This window comes from Nicotiana tomentosiformis, chromosome 8 (genome assembly GCF_000390325.3).
Source record: "Nicotiana tomentosiformis chromosome 8, ASM39032v3, whole genome shotgun sequence".
Lineage (NCBI taxonomy): Eukaryota > Viridiplantae > Streptophyta > Magnoliopsida > Solanales > Solanaceae > Nicotiana > Nicotiana tomentosiformis.
In genome coordinates this window covers 107,560,637-107,577,502 of record NC_090819.1, presented here as the reverse complement: position 1 = coordinate 107,577,502, position 16,866 = coordinate 107,560,637, and the positions used below count along the sequence as shown (strand labels likewise).

The 16,866-nt window shown below is 35.7% G+C and overlaps 1 protein-coding gene and 1 non-coding gene across 2 annotated transcripts in view; one reads left to right on the top strand and one right to left on the bottom strand.

The window, feature by feature from the left end:
- The window catches only part of LOC138897963 (uncharacterized), a 41,860-nt gene extending 26,801 nt beyond the window's left edge, over window positions 1-15,059 (bottom strand). Inside the window, exons 1-3 of the mRNA XM_070183990.1 lie at window positions 14,978-15,059; window positions 14,294-14,676; window positions 14,064-14,207 (exon numbers count right to left, since the gene is read on the bottom strand). Of these exons, the coding sequence (XP_070040091.1) occupies window positions 14,064-14,207; window positions 14,294-14,676; window positions 14,978-15,059 (609 nt within the window). The remainder of the gene's footprint in view (window positions 1-14,063; window positions 14,208-14,293; window positions 14,677-14,977) is intronic.
- A 1,057-nt stretch (window positions 15,060-16,116) lies between these two features.
- Window positions 16,117-16,221, top strand: LOC117280211 (small nucleolar RNA R71). The gene has a single exon (XR_004510697.1). It is a non-coding gene; the product is annotated as a small nucleolar RNA R71 (small nucleolar RNA).
- Window positions 16,222-16,866: the final 645 nt, after the last annotated feature.

Here is a 16,866-nt window from a genome sequence, read left to right as displayed (position 1 = left end):
ATGCACAAAATAAAAGAAACCAAGTTTCAACTAAACAGGTAAAACAATTAGTTAGAAAAGATCAAACAAATTTGAAGTATATATCTCAGATCAATGATGAAGAATATAACAAGATAAAATAATTTAATAAATGCGCAACAGTAATCTACACAATTTAAAAATATAATCTTTCACAATTTAGTCCGTGTACACACTCGTCACCTCGTGCACACGACTTTCAACACATTTCAATAATCACATCAATACCAATCCTAGGGAAAATTTCCCCACACAAGGTTAGACAAGTCACTTACCTCGACTTGCTCCAATTTAACCAAGTATTATGCTTTTTCCTCGATTTTTCGACTCTGATCGACTCGTATCTAGTCATAATTAATTCGATATAGTCAACAAAAATTATAGTAATCAATTTCATAAGAAAATATTATATTTTTATTAAAATCCGAAATTAGCTCAAAATTTGCCCGTGGGCTCACATCTCGGAATCCGGTGAAACTTATAAAATCCGACAACCCATTCAATTATGAGTCCACCCATACCAATTTTACCAAAATCCGAGAACAACTCGACCTCCAAATCTTAAATTTTCGTTTTTGGAAGTCCAAAACGAAATGAATGAAATGACCATTTTTGGTCCTTAAGTTTCTGCCAATCCGTCACTAAAAGTCCATTTTCCGTGACTAAAAGTCCACGAGAAACTGTTCTACCAGCCTTCCTTCAATCCGTCATAATGTTATGTACAAATTTCCAAATGATGCATGGTGTAACTTTCTGGAAACTAGAATCCAACGACTACAACTTTCATGTTTTACAACTTTTCTGATTCCTTATGAATTGCGAGATATAAGCTCCCAAAGTCGGCTCCATGCATCAGAATTTCTGGCGAAATTTCTGGCGAAACTGCTCTACTAGCCTTCATTCAATCCATCATAACTTTCTGTACAAATATCCAAATAATGAATGGTTTAACTTTCCGGAAACTATAATCAAACGACTACAACTTTCATGTTTTGAAAATGTTCTGATTCCTTATGAATAGCGAGATATAAGCTTTCAAAGTTGGCTCCACGCACGTAATTTCTGCAACAGAAATTTCCAGCACTCTTTGTTCGAAATCCATTCCGTTTACCTTCCGAAATCCACCCGAGACCCTCGGGACCTTAATCAATTATTCCAACATGTCCCAAAATACTATACGAACTTAGTCGAGACTTCAAACAACATCAAAACGACAAATCGCACCTCAAATCAAAATCAATGAACTTTGAACTTTCAAATTCTATATCTTGTGTCGAAACATATCAAATCAATTCGGAATGACTTCAATTTTTGCACACAAGTCATAAATAACATAACTGAGCTATGAAAATTTTCAGAATCAGATTTCGACCCCGATATCAGAAAGTCAATCTCTCGGTCAAACTTCCCAAAAATTCAACTTTCGGCATTTCAAGCCTAATTCCACTACGGACTTCCAAATAAAATTCCGATCAAGCTCCTAAGTCCAAAATCACCATACGGAGCTGTTGGAATCATCAAAATTCTATTCTGGGGTCGTTTGCATATAATTTGACGTCCGGTCACTATTTGAACTTAAACTTTTAATTTTTCATCAAAATTCCATATCTCGGGCTAGGGACCTCGGAATTTGATTCCGGGCATACGCCTAAGTCCCAAATCACGATACGGACCTACTGGAATTGTCAAAATACTGATCCGAGTCCGTTTGCTCAAAATATTGACCAAAGTCAACTCAATTGAGTTTTAAAGCTCTAATTCACATTTTAATTCATTATTCACCTGAAAACTTTTCGAAAAATTTTACGGAATACGCACGCAAGTCGAGGAATGATAAATAATACTTTTCGAGCTTTTAGAATATAAAATTAATTATTAAATTTAAAGATGACATTTTGGGCCATCACACTTTATATTAAAAGAAGGGTAGGGAAGCATGAGGTTAAGCCAAGTGGTGTATTGAGAAAATGTCACTTGGCACTTTTAAGACATAATCTAAATAGATTCACACAACTCTAATCTTTATATTAAAAGGAGGGTAGGGAAAGGTTAAGCCAAGTGGTGTATTGAGAAAATGCCACTTGACACTTTTAAGACTTAATCTAAATAGATTTAGACAACTCTAATAAGAATTAAGACAAAATAGACTTGATCAAATTTAATTTAAGGTAAAAATCAATTAAGATTGACTCATATTTTTATAGTTAGTAGATTATAAAAGCTTTCCAAAAATAAGAATTTCTATTTTAATAGTTATTCGCTAATAAAATAATACATTTTCTTCAATTTTATAATTTTTATATTTTACATAGAAAAATAAACTGCTAGTGAAAATATTATTACAATATTTAAATAATTAAATAAATATTTAAAAATATTATTAATATATTTAAATGATAAAAGAGTTACGAGTAAGATAATAAAAGCATAAGATATATTAAATTTCAAGAATAAAAAAAATTATATTTATCGATGATTATTAAAAGGGTACTAAGTAAGACATTAAGTCAATTGGTAAGCCAATAAAAGATCAAAAGACTATAGCAATATTAAATAATGAGTAATACAATAATTATAATAAAAAACAAAAAAGAAAAAAGAATTATATAAAAATATAGAAGAATAAGACTTACTTGATCTTGTGATTAATAACAAAGTGGTAGTAATTCTCAAAAAACAAATGGTAGTAAATTTTTGATAAAATAATAAGTATGTAATGTGCTCAAACAAGATAGATCACAACATGATATGTTTAGTATTCTTTAATATTGACATAAAATAAAATGTAAGCACTAAAATCAAAGGGTTGAGTTGTTACAAATATAAAAGAAAGTAGGTTATTTACTATGAAATTTGAGAAATAGTTTCATGTCTAGTTTCTTAATTAATATCTAATAATTATATATAATTTTATCTAGAAGGTGCATATTTTAAAATTATTTGCACATAATTCAAATAATCCATATATTACAAAATGATATGATTTGTGTCTGCGCATCGCGTGGATATTAATACTAGTTTATTAACAAGGCTTCCAATTATAGAATTAATTTCTAATTTTTGAAATTAATATCTACCATAATTAATTACGAATTATTCCACTAAAAATTCGTAATTGCACTCCTTATTCAATTTCGAAATTCATCCATTAAATCTTCTTTAAACTCCACATGTTAAGATTAATTCAGATACTAATCAATTAAATTAAATTAGTGACGATTTAATTTATTGATTATTTATTTAGACTTACGCTTAACTTATTTCATGTGTCGGATACAAAATTCACCGGCCGGGTTTACACATGATAACTTATAAGTTTTCATAAAGGTGTATCATCAATCTCTAAATTGAGACATGGATTCCATCAACTAACTATTACTTCGTCAATGTACATTATTATTATTATCCAATTTACTAGGCATATTGACTCACGAAAGGATCTCTCATTTTAATAAATTAAAACAATAATAATATACATAACTAATAATAATTATATCAAGATTAAGAGTATAAGAATATTTAATGGCTAAGGAGTTTATTTTATTAAGTCAGTATGAAATACTTATCTCTACTTGGTCCGTTCAATACATACAAAATGTACTAGCACAAGAAGTTAAAATTAAATCATTCCCATAATCAAGATAAATTATATTTAATTTTGTGCTACAATAATCCATGATGGTTTGTCCAATCCCATCATTAGATTGTGAACTCAAACTTCATACTTATAAGAACCGATGATTTAATCTTCCGTGTATAAGCTAAACTCTATACACTAAATCATCTACTATATAAGCAAAGTACACCGACTAATATATGATATATTTATAACGTTATTAAAACTGAATAAATAATTATTTCATAATAAATACTACTATATCTAAACCAAACTCATGGTTAATACATATATCAAAACAGTCTAGGTTTCAGACATTGATATTAGCCTGTAAGCACAAGAAAAAAGCTACAAAACATTAGAGTTTACAAAGCAGGCATCACCACCAAAGCTTATAGTCTATTGACACTAGTGAGCGTCTCCTACACAGTAGGTGTAGGTTCAATTCTAATCGTTCCTTTTCCCCTTTCTTGATCCGCCAACGTAATAGAAAATCTTTAAGAATAAATTTATCAAATGTCTCTTATAAAAAAAAACAGTCATTTGCATTGCAGGAGAAAGTGATAAGATGTTTTAAGGACCAAGAAAAATTGCTTCAAATACTATCATGAAGTATTACGTTTCTCGTATTCTTGTATGCTTCGTTGTAAAAGATGATACAGTTAAAGGATCAACCTTCACTGGCACTGTTCCAGTTCTGTATGTATATCATTCCATTATTTCACCCAAAACAAACAAAAACAGTAAAAATCAACAGGAAACTGAAGCAGTACGACTTGTTTAGTATGTCAGAGACAAATACCTGTGAAGGAATTAAGGGGAAGCGACCCTTGGAAAATAGTCGAATTCGACATGTTGGCAAAGTCAATACAGAGCGCAGGGTGTGATAGGATAAGGTCATTGATTTAGACGTCAGAGCTTTAGAGTTTGAATTCGATGGAGCTACAAAAACCAAAAGTTTTATCAGGCAACATTTCTGAAGATAGCAGATCTAGCAGTTAACAGTAAATTACTAGCTCCAAATAATTAGTCACAATTATAAGATAACAAACATTAAACCATCTTATAGTTGCAAATGAGAATTTTGTTATTGCTGCATCCAGAATCTGACTAGTTTAGGAATTCCCAAACGAGAAAACTGCAATTGAAGCATAGACATTTACTAGTTCAAGGTCATGCACGCACATATAGGAAGGAGGGTAGTTCTCAAGTTTATTTGACAACTACACGCAATTGATTAAAACTGTTTTACATTATTGAGGCAAATTCAATTTTCAAGCATCAGATGAGAATCTAGATATATCTGGTTAGTATCATAAATACAGAAAAGCTATAAAAAATTAATATCCATTGCTATGACCATTGAACATAAGGCACTCTTTTGTTTTTTCTTTTTCTTTTTTGGTTTTGATAGCCAAAAAAGCACTCATTTTTCACTTGAACATTGGGACTGGAGCGTAGTTGTGTTGTATTCAACGGGTTAACGGGCCTAATAGAATTCTCAATCCTCAATGAACAAATTTTTAACTACAATTCAAAATTAAATTAATTTGTAATGTACAAAGGCTTCAAACTGACCTTCTTCTTGCACATATCCATCAAATTTTATACCAAAAACTATTTAAACACACAAAGACACAGTGATACGCAGATAAAAAGAAGGGGTTGTAAGAAAATTATATTTGGTAGCGAAAAATGGTGAATGATAACACCTCAAACATAAAAATCTTCCATTTTCCTCAAAATATAAAAGAATAATATGAAAAGATTCTTACTTTTAAGAAAAAGAAGAAGGTTTTCAGTTGAAACTAAGCTGAATAACTTTGATTTGGCCGAAAAAGAAGAAAGGTTATGGATATCATGACCGATCACCATCGATAAAGAAGAATTTTTCTAAATCACTTCGTGTCAGCGGGGCCTTCAAGCATCCGAAATACGCCGGGATTGAAAGTGACATAGCGTTCCTGATAGAAAATGACGACTCCTTAAAAAAAAAAAAAAAACTTATTCAAGTTCTTTTTCCCAAAGAAGTTATGCTCCGACTGCCCGACGAGTCATCTACTTAAAAGGACCCTCCCCACAGTCCGCCCTTCCTTGAATTATTCGGTCATACAATACTTATTGAATACAAAAGAACAAAATTCAGTTCGACCCCGTCGTAGTTCATATTAAGACTATTGTGACACATGGAAAATTGCTTACTAGAGATAGATTAATACAATGGGGGAATGGAGGTTCCATTGGCTTGTCCACTCTGTAATAGTTGGAACGAAAGTATTTCACACTTGTTCTTTTAATGTGATATGTCTTCCTATATCTGGAAAAAGGCCCTAGCTTGGCAAGGGATAAGCAGAATGGTAATGGGTTGGCAAGAGGAACTAAAGTGGGCTGAAGTTTATGCAAGAGGAAGAAGAGTCGAGACAGAGATATACAGAATGACACTTGCAGCAAGTGTGTACTACATTTGGAAAGAAAGAAACCAATGGGTATTCGCAATCAGATTCGAAGCATATTATGAAGCAAATTATCCAAGAGGTATGTTGTAGAGGAACAATGCATGCAAGATTAGCTAGAAAACTTGATCAGTTAAATTTCTATCCTTAACTTTGTGATTGTAGTAGTTAGCGATGGTGTAGTTGTGAGATGATATGGTTGACTTCCGTAGATCCTGATGTTGGGGCATCCTGTCCAACAGTCAGTTTTTTTTCTTCTTTTTTCTTGTGTACATATTTTCAATTGGTAATAAAAATTTATTTACCCAAAAAACTGAATTCTTTGAATGCAGTTTCAGAACAATGTGGAAAAGCCCTATGTGTTGAAATAAAGACAAAAGACGTAATCAGAAATAGAGTAAGTATGACGTGTCGCATCTAACTGTAGTTTGCATCTTTATATGCATAACTGTTTTTACCTTAGACATACCCCATGGTTGTACTTGTACAATATTTTTGACTTGTTAATATAGGACTTTATTAATACACGTACTTTCTTGATAATAATTTTATTGCTTGCATAAATATTTTATTTGAATGATTATTATGAAAATAAAGAATTATTAATTTATTATGGCAAATTGACATGAATATTTTATTTGAATATTCATTTTTATAAGAATAAGAAGAAGCAGCTTAACTTATAGGCTTAAAATTGAATATTCAAAATATCCAAACTAAGTATTATGAAACATAACTTAAAAAGGCCGATCCAAATGTAATTGGATTAGATTTAGATTGTAATTTTTTAAATCCGAAAACCTAAAATCCAAATTGAAATTCTCAATATTAATCAGAACTGCTCAAATGCGCACCCACTAGATTACGCTCTCATTTTCATTCTGTTCTTTCTCTTCTTCATCCATATTCCTCATCCTCTTTCTTATTTTTTCATCATTTCATATTAGATTTTATTTTTTCATCTTTTCAGTAATTTTTCTTATTGAATAAATGGTAAAAGTTCACATATCAGATTCATAAGGTCGTCGAGATAAATCCATGAAACATAGTGACGGGCTACGTGACTGACCCAATGTATTGAAAAGATTCGTTAGAGATATGAATAATTGAATAATAAAGGTAAGAATTGCCCATCTAGTAAAATTTGTAAACATTAAATAAAATAAATAAAATGAAGGTAATGTCAAGTGCATGTCCGACAAAACGTGTAAACAACGTAAATAATATTTTTCTACCCTATAAAATTTGTGAACAATTTAACGCAGAATGAAGATAATATTAAATTTTACTCGTGTGGTTGTTTGACCAAAATATATAAATCTTTGATTAAACTAATTAATTTTATATAAAAAAGAGATTAAACCTAGTTAATAATGATATCCTTAGATTTATAACTAATCAACTCAAATAAAACCGGTAGTGTTGGTGGAGGATTAAATGTTGTGTACATTCAATATTTCAAGATCATTAATGATGGAAGAATATCAAATAATAAATAATAATAAATGAAATTAACGTAAATACAGAGAATGATCCACCCAATATTGAATGGGGTGGGTGATTCCTCCTTCTATAGTGATGAGTGATAAGCAAATGCTATAATATTGGAACTATTCTCGGATCTGATGGAAAAGTGTGGAATAATAGATAATCGAATCTTTAGTGTTTGTCTCTTTTCTAGAGAGAAATTATTCTTCTCAAAAAGTGTTCCTATCCGAGAATCTTACATGCCCCTTCCCCTATCTTTTTTTCTATTTATATGGAACATACCCTAGTTAACTCTAAAAGTACATACAACAAGAATATTCAATGGAATATTTTCTTGAATATCCTATTACAAATACTAGTCGTTAGCACTGCCCTTGGTACTCGACCTCGACCGTTATTGACTGCTCGGCTACTGTTGCTCCCAAACGCACACGCAAGTATACGTGATCGTACAAGTAATAAAATGATAAGTCGAGTGTCGAACCCACAGAGACTTGTATCAACTACCTACTAAATTCACCAAGATTGTTATTCAGTCGAGCCAATTCGAGTTCAAGAGTTTAATTATACTAAATTATAATTCGAAGTAGTAACTAAATTATCAAGCAGCAAAATGATTATTTTTAGTAGAGACAAATATTTCAGGGTTGTGATCGATTCACCAATCCTATTGCGTTCTAGTTAACTCTCCCTTTCATACAATTCACTCATGGTTGTTAATTAATCGAAAAATTGCTCTCGTAGCCTTCTCCCAAAGTACTATTCGCCTATTCAAAATAGATTAACGCTTATATTCCTATGAAATCAATTTATTAAGAATTCATTAAGATTACGATATTTAATTAAGCATGACGACTAGATATATTCCTATCCTAACCACAAATCTGCCCCCTCAGAGTTAAGATCATGCTCTCTTTAATTCTTCTCTAATCTAAATATGGTTTTTCCAAGTATATCATAGATAGTAAATAGAACCTAACTGCTGGCCAGAAAATTAAGCAATTAATCACAGAATTGAAGAAACAACCATATATTGGCGAATTATAATCAAGGTTAAGTCAATGTTAAACAACAATATTCATGACTAAATCGCAACCCCAGAACTATGGGTTTTAGCCCCTCATGATAGTATCAAACAAATTTATAAGTGTTGTATAATTGAAAATATTAAGAAAAGATGACGAAAACTGAGATCTCTTCGCTCCCGGATGTTCCTCGTGTGTATTCCCTCTTCAAAGTGGCGTCCCCTCTCCAAAAATATGCTTAGTTTTGCTTTTATACACGTTGGTTAGGTCTAGGGCCGAAATAACCTTATCCCGGGCAAACTTGAATAAAATCACGTCGCCAGCGTCCAGCCCAGTGCCCCACGCTGGCCCTGGCGCTACTTATGAGACTTTCTGCTAAGGGCGCCACAGGTGGCGTGAAGCGCTGCCTGTGGCGCCGAAAATCAAACTTTTCCTTTTTTCGTTTGTTTTGGCTCTAATCTTGCACTTTTCGCCCCCAATTACTTCAGAATGATTCCTACACATAAAACACCCCGAATTAATATAAATCAATATATTTTACATCCGAATTCCACGAAACACGAGTAAAACATGAGGCAATATACATATAAATATATATACTTTAAGCTAAATATCAACACCCCATAATTAAACTCTTGCTCATCCTCGAGCAATAGGACTATCAAATATACCCTAACTACGTACAAATCTCAACTATAAAGGAGCACTTCAACTTTTAACCATCCACTTGTAACGATCCGATCGGTCGTTTCTAGAGTTATAGTCCCATTTTCCTCATTTCTGCTTCCTTTTGTACTTTTTAGCAATGTTATGATATATTGGGTTAGTTGGTTCGGGTCCGGAGTGATTTCGGAGTAGATTAAGACACCTAGTCTCTTATTTTAATCTCAAGTTAGAAAAGTCAACTGGATGTTGACTTATGTGTAAACGATCTCGAAATTTAATTCTGATGGTTCCATTAGCTTCGTTAGGTGATTTTGGACTTATGAGAGCGTCCGGAATGTGATTTGGAGGTTCGTAGTGGAATTAGGCTTGAATTGGCGAAAGTTAGAAATTTGGTGATTTCGATCGGTAGTGAAAATTTTTTATATCGGGGTCGGAATGGATTTTCGGAAGTTGGAGTAGGTTTGAGGTGTAATTTTTTATGTGTGTGTAAAATTTGAGGTCATTCGGACGTGGTTTGGTTGGTTTCGGCATTGGTTATCGAATTTGAAAGTGTAGAAGTTCTTAGGCTTGAATCCGAGGGTAATTTAGTATTTTGATATTTTTTTTGAGTGATTTGAAGGCTCGACTAAGTTCATACATTGATATATGACTTGTTGGTATGTTTGGTTGAGATCCCGAGGGGCTCGGGGTGATTCCAAGTGGTTAACAGATTGTTTGAAGTTGGAAAAATGCAACTGAAGCTGCTGCTACTGGTATTTCCACACTTGCGGATGGGGAGCTGCATGTGCGAGGTCGCAGGTGCGCGTGAGAGTTCGCAGGTGCGGATAATGTTGAGGTAGGCTGGGTCCGCATGTGCGTAGGAGAGGTCGCATCTGCGAGTCCGCAGATGCGGATAGGTGCCTGCAGAAGCGGAAGTGAGGAGGTTAGGCAGTGGCCGCAGGTGCGAGGTCTTTTCCACACATGCGTGGTCGTAGATGCGGATATGGAGAGCATGTGCGAAGTTGGGGTTTTTAATAATTTTTCACAGGTTCGGAGGTTCTTGCGCAGATGCGGCACCGCAGGTGCGCATATTTAGCCGCAGGTGCGAAAGATCTGGGTAGAAACTATAAATAGAATACTTTATGAATTTTGGTTCATTTCCACCATTTTCAAGTCGGGTTTTGGAGCTTTTGGAGTGATTTTGAAGGGAGATTCAAGGGTTTTCAGTGAGGTAAGTTTCTTGGGCTCTAATACTCCTATCTATGGTGTTTTTCTATTGTATTATCATCTAATTAGTGGAATTTAGGGGTGAAAATATGGGATTAGGGCTTGGGATTTTGGAGAGTTTAATTTAAGGATTTGAGATATCAAATGATGTCGGATTTTGATAAATTTTGTATGTATAGACTCGTGAGTGAATGGCCTTTCTAGTTTTGTAAATTTTGTTGGATTTTGAGATGTGGGCCTGGAGGCCGGGTTTGAACCAATTTCGGGTTTTGAGTCTAATTTGGTAGTTTTTCTTGTGAAATTTATTCCTTTAGTACATATTGATGGTATTGTACTAGTTGTGACTAGATTTCCAGCATTTGGAGGCCGAATCGAGGGGCAAGAGCATAGCTGAATAGAGATTTGCTCGGTTTGAGGTAAGTAATAACTTTAAATCTGGTCTTGAGGGTATGAAACCCAGAGTTTGGTATAATGTGACTGTTTGGAGGTGGAACCCATGTTAGGTGACATGCGTGTGGGTGTACGCCATGAGGGATTGAGACTTGGTCCATCCCGGGAGACTGTGAAGTCTAATAGCCTTTAATTGTGTTTATATGCATTCCTCTCTACTAGGACTTGACTGTTTTCATGTTAGAAATCATGCTTAGGCTATATTCCTGCTCATGGTAGTTATACTCAGTCATAGTGATTCTTGTACATGTTTACCTCAGTCTCTGTTATTTGTTTTCCCTGATGATATACTGTAACACTTTGATTTGGGCTATTTTCCCTTTCTTTATTGAGAGCCGTGAGACTAGAGAGGTTCATGACTGAGTAAGGCCGAGGGCCTGGTTGTGAGGTATCAGTTTTATGGCACGTGAGTTGTCCGTGCAGATCCTTATAGTTTATACTATGGCACGTGAATTGTCCGTGCAGCAGGTGAGTTTCCGTGAAGATCCAGATATGATATTGTAGCACGTGAGTTGTCCGTGCAATACGTGAGTTGTCCGTGCAAATTATAGCGCTTGGGATGTAGGAGACCCTCATGAGTCTGAACACCCCCAGTGAGCGCAGGTACCTATTGAGTGTGTGCATCGAGGGCTGAGAGTTAAGTGTCAAATTGTTGAGAGTTGGAGTGACTGTTGCCCTAAGAGGCTGTACTTGTTTTTTCATTGTTGATGCACTTAGTTTCTATCTGTCTTTGTTGTGAAATTTCTGAAAATTTCTATATCCGGAGTACCTGCATTTTAAGTGTATAAAATTGATTTGACTTAAACTGCCGGATTTGAAAGTATGTCTAATCCTTGCTGGAATTATTGAAAATGGACTGTACTGTATAGCTCGTCATTGCTTCTCAGTTCCTTATTTATTTCTGTTACTTGCTGAGTTGATTGTACTCACACTACACCCTGCACTACATGTGCAGATCCAGGTGTGTCTGAACACGTAGATTGTTGAGTCCAGGCTTGTTAAGTTCCGGAGACTGCAAGGTAGTTGCCAACGTCCGCAGGACCTTGTTACTCCTTCTACATTTCTTTCTGTTTTATACTGATATGTAGACATTGGCTGTAATAGTTTTAAATACTTAGACCCTCATGACTTAGTGACACCCCGATGTCGGGCTATTTTTCCGCACTTATGTTTTATTTGGGTTTTACCCCATATTTTTGAGAAACTCCGGTTATTTAAAATGTCTTAATTCACTTCTGTTAAATTCTGAAAGTGTTTTGGAAAGGTTGGCTTGCCTAATACCACGATAGGCGCCATCACGATGGGTTAGGTTTTGGGTCTTGACACCACTCTACCCTTGATTATGATCAATACCGACAATCAATCTTGAACATGCAAAGTTCACATTCTTACCCTTTTAAGCACGCCCAAGTATAACTATTTCAATTCAATACAAACAACCTATCTATAACCACCCAACCTCAAAAGTCGACTCATTACCACTAAGCACCCTCAACTCGCGCACTCACCCAACAAGAAAAGTTTACAACATTACCAATCATTCATGAGATCATGTGCCCTCACCAACAAACAAAAGAGTGAATATAGAATAGTCCACACATTCAAATATGCTTTTGAATATAAATTAAGGACATCACACAATTGAACAAAATTTGCTCACTATCACAAAGAATTCATATGCATCCCGTGGTCGTACCATAAGCTTGCCCATAGTGTACATCTCTACTAATCTAAGCTAGCCAAATCTAGGATCAATTAGGACTTTAAAGTTGTAATGTAGGCTAAGGGACGGGTATGATATATTTAGGAATAATGACTAACTCTCCTAAGCACTTTAATATACTACACTCATAATTCGAGCACATCTTCTTCTCAACCAATTCGCTTGCCACAAACCATATACAACATAGTCCCTTTTTTTCATTAAGCACTTCCATACCCTCACTAGCACAAATTAGTAAGATTAGAAGGTGTGTATTTTTTCTACATACTTTGACTATCATTTTTTTCTCTTCTTGCAATTCTTCTTTTTCTTTTTTCTTCTTTGTTTTTTTTTCTACGCACACTCCATACATTAATGTTCATCAGTTAGTGACTTTTGATTTCAACTTTAGTGCACCAAGGGCCTGTCCATGGTTCCACTTAGAAGCAACTCCCCAATCTCTCACCTTACTTCTTTTAGCGACTAAGTACCTTAGGAGGTAAAGGTTCAACAAACTCAAATTAATAACAAAATAGGGATGCGACTTGTAATGTGGGTGCCGAAAGAAAGGTCTATAGGCTCAAAGGGGCTAGCAACGGAAAATTTTATCTTCAAGTGACAAGCATATCTATGCTCTAGCAAAAAACGCCTACGTCGTCTCCTAGATTAGCACAACTTAACAATTTCGCTTCGATTAACACACGGGGCAAGTTCTAGACTACACAGGATAGCGCAGAGAATCACAATTCCTCAGACACACATTGCACATGACTCAATCAAGACGGTTTTGTTCAACTCTCAAGTCAAGCAAGCACATATAATTGAGAAATTTAAGCAATAATGCACTATGTGGCATACAAATTGAACAACTGAGAGAAAGCGTCACAGAAAAAGCTATTTATTTTACATAGGCATCACAATTCAAACCAAATGCACGGGAAGATAGATCGCATGTCATGGCCTAATGTTCCAGCACCAAACATGTCACTAGGCACCTCAAAGCAACTCAGTTTCTTCCTAACCTACTCCAAAAAAAAAATAAAGTACCCGGTTCGAGCTACACCCTTGGAAAAGAACCGGTGCCCAAAGAAAACCCAAGGGATACTACTTAACTATCTTAAAAAAAAAAAAAATCTTTTTGGTGCTTTTTTTATAAGACTTTAACCCTCAAGAAAATTGTCCAACAGATCCATCGTCGGGAAAAGTTCGAGCTTTTTCCATTTTTTTTTTAAATTTTTGTTTTATTTTATTTTATTTTATTTTTGAGAACCTAGACTATGTCTACTACGAGTTCTAAGATAAAAACTAATAAAAAATAGTTTTATACAATTACACTTCAGAAAGTAGTTTTTCCACCCCACACTTATATTATGCATAGTCCTCGATGCATGATCACAGAGAAAAATATTAAAACAAGGGTGAGAAATACTCCCTGAGACCCTCTCGGGCCTAGCTCGGACATGATCCTCAATATTAAGGGTTGGGATGACCCCACACTTAAGCTCAAACATGCTCCTCAGCTTCAACTTCGGGTACTCAGACTTCCCCTTCTCTGCAAAATAAAAACAACATAAAACTTTACACTGTAAAAAAAATGAATAAAAAAAAATATAGGCTGGGTTGCCTCCCAACAAGCGCCTTATTTATAGTCGTGGCACGACTCTGGTACTTTGCTCAGTCTGGGCATTTTCTCTTCTTCTTTCTCCCATGAAGTCTTAGCCTTTTTGCACGCTCTCAAAAGATCTCCTCTTTCTTCTCTGGCTCTTTTCTCAATTGTTCTTACACACTCAACTTGCAACACCACCTCCTCTAACTTAGTTGTCCCATCTGGACCACTATAATTCACATAAGAACTCTTCTCTATCTCCTTCAATTTGACCACATTAATCATGCACAAGTCTTCATAATGCTTAGGGAGCTTAAGTGCCTTGTACACATTAAAAGTGACTTCCTCATCGTCAACTCTCATCTTCAACTTCCCTTCCCTTACATCAATAATCGCTCCACCAGTAGCTAAGAATGGTCGCCCCAAAATAATGAGCACTTCCTCATCTGCCTCATAATTAAGAACAAATCAATCAGCAAGAAGAATAAACTTTCCCACTCGAACTAGCACATCCTTAATAATTCCTTCTCGCATAACTAGTGACCAATCTGCTAACTGTATAAGTGATTGTAGTAGGTCTAAGCACCTCCAATCCAAGTTGCTTGAACAAAGAGGATGGCATCAAATTTATACTAGCCCCTAAATCACACAGGGCTCTACCAACTTCTTGTTTTCCAAGAGATAGAGGAATTGTGAAACTCCGAGGATCCTTCAACTTAGGAGGAAGCTTACTCTAAACTCTAGCACTGCACTCTTCAGTAAGTGCAACTGTTTCAAACTCTGTATGTCTTCGCTTGCTGGCCACAATATCTCTGAGATTACCATGCATACTTAGGCACTTTCTACAAAATTTCCACCAAAGACAAATTCACACGAACTTGGCTCAAAATATCTAAGAATTTCTTGCACTTAGCATAATCTTTTTGCTTCTGCAGTCTTTGTGGAAACGGAGGTGGTGGCCTTGTCACAATTACTGGCTATGATCCTTTGTTCTCTTTCTCATTCTCCTCAACTGGCTTGGGAACTAATTCTCCTTCAAGGCTAGCCGTATACTTCTTTTTCTTTGGAATTTCTTCTAACACTCCTCTATTTCTCAAGGTAACCGCATTGACTTGAGCTTTAGGATTAGGCTCGGTATCACTAGGAAGAGCCCTAACTGGTCGAGTATTTTGGGCACTGGCAAGTTGTCCCATTTGTCACTCCAAATTTCTTATCGCTGCTGCTTGGGCCTGCTGGTCAGCCATCACTTTCTTCATCATTTTTGCTGTTTGGGCCTGCTGGTCAGCCACCAAATTCTTCATCATTTCCTCAAGGTGACTTGTCGAGTTTGCATGTTGTTCAGCCTGAGGTGGTCTATATTGTTGTTGAGGTGCTTGTGGCCTGTACTGATTCTGAACACCTTGGTTTCCACCCCAAGAGAAGTTTGGACAGTTCCTCTAGTTAGGATTGTAAGTGTCCCTATACTGATTTGCCTGGCCTCGATTTGCATTACCCATAAAATATACAGACTTTGGATTTGCTGGGCATAGATTACTCATGTGACCTTCTCCACATACTTCATAAAACAATTGAACATGTTGCACTGACTAGGCTTGTTGCTTGTTAATAACCAAGGTCATCTGATTGACTTGGTTGGTCAATGTGGAAATCTGCGCTGATAATGCAGAGACGACATCTAACTAGAGAACCCTTGCAGATTTTTGCATTGTGTATCTTCCCATCTCTCCTTGCCAATCGGGATTGCTTTTGGAGAATTTGTTCAATAACGCATATATCTCATCAAAGATTTTCTCCAACACTTGACCTCCAGCTGCAAAATCTACCACAATCTTTTTATCAGGATGTAGCCCTTCTATAAAAGTGTGAGCTAACACTTCGTTTGTCTGATTGTGATGAGGACAGTCTTTGAGCAGCCCCTTGAACCTCTCCCAAGCTAAGTATAAAGACTCCCCCACTTTCTGTTTGAAGGCGACTAACTCACTTCTGATCTTTGCAGTTTTTCCTGTAGGGAAGAATCTTGCCAGAAATTTCCTTGCCAGATCATTCCATGATGTAATAGATTTAGCTGATTCTGCCTTCAGCCATCGCTTTGCTTCACCCAACATAGAGAACGGAAAAAGTGTGAGCCTCACATAGTCTGGAGTGACCCTGTTAGTGATGTAAGTATCACTAATCTCCAAGAAATTCAGGATGTGCTGTTGTGGATCCTCGTGTGGAAGACCCATAAACTGCCCATTCGCATGAAGTAGCTGGATCATGCTCTATTTCAGCTCAAAGTGCCCAGTGATTCTAGGCTTCCTAATGCTGGAGGTGACATTAGCAATGCTAGGCATCGCCACCTCCTGAACAACCATATGTTGCTCCTCTTCCATGTTCACAGGAAATTGAACAAGTGCCTGAAGATTATTTGTATCCCTTGCTTCCCTCAACCTCCTACGAAATGTTCTCTCAGGTTCGGGGTCAAAGCCTTGAAGTCTGTCCTGGCTTCTGACCCTGCGCATTCAATCAAAGTTTCTGAGAGCAAAGCAACAATCAAGTAACGTTAGACTTGACGAGATAAACAATTAATGCAAAAACTAGAAAGTAGTCAATATTCAAGCCCCCGGCAACGGTGCCAAAAACTTGTCGCTCCCAAA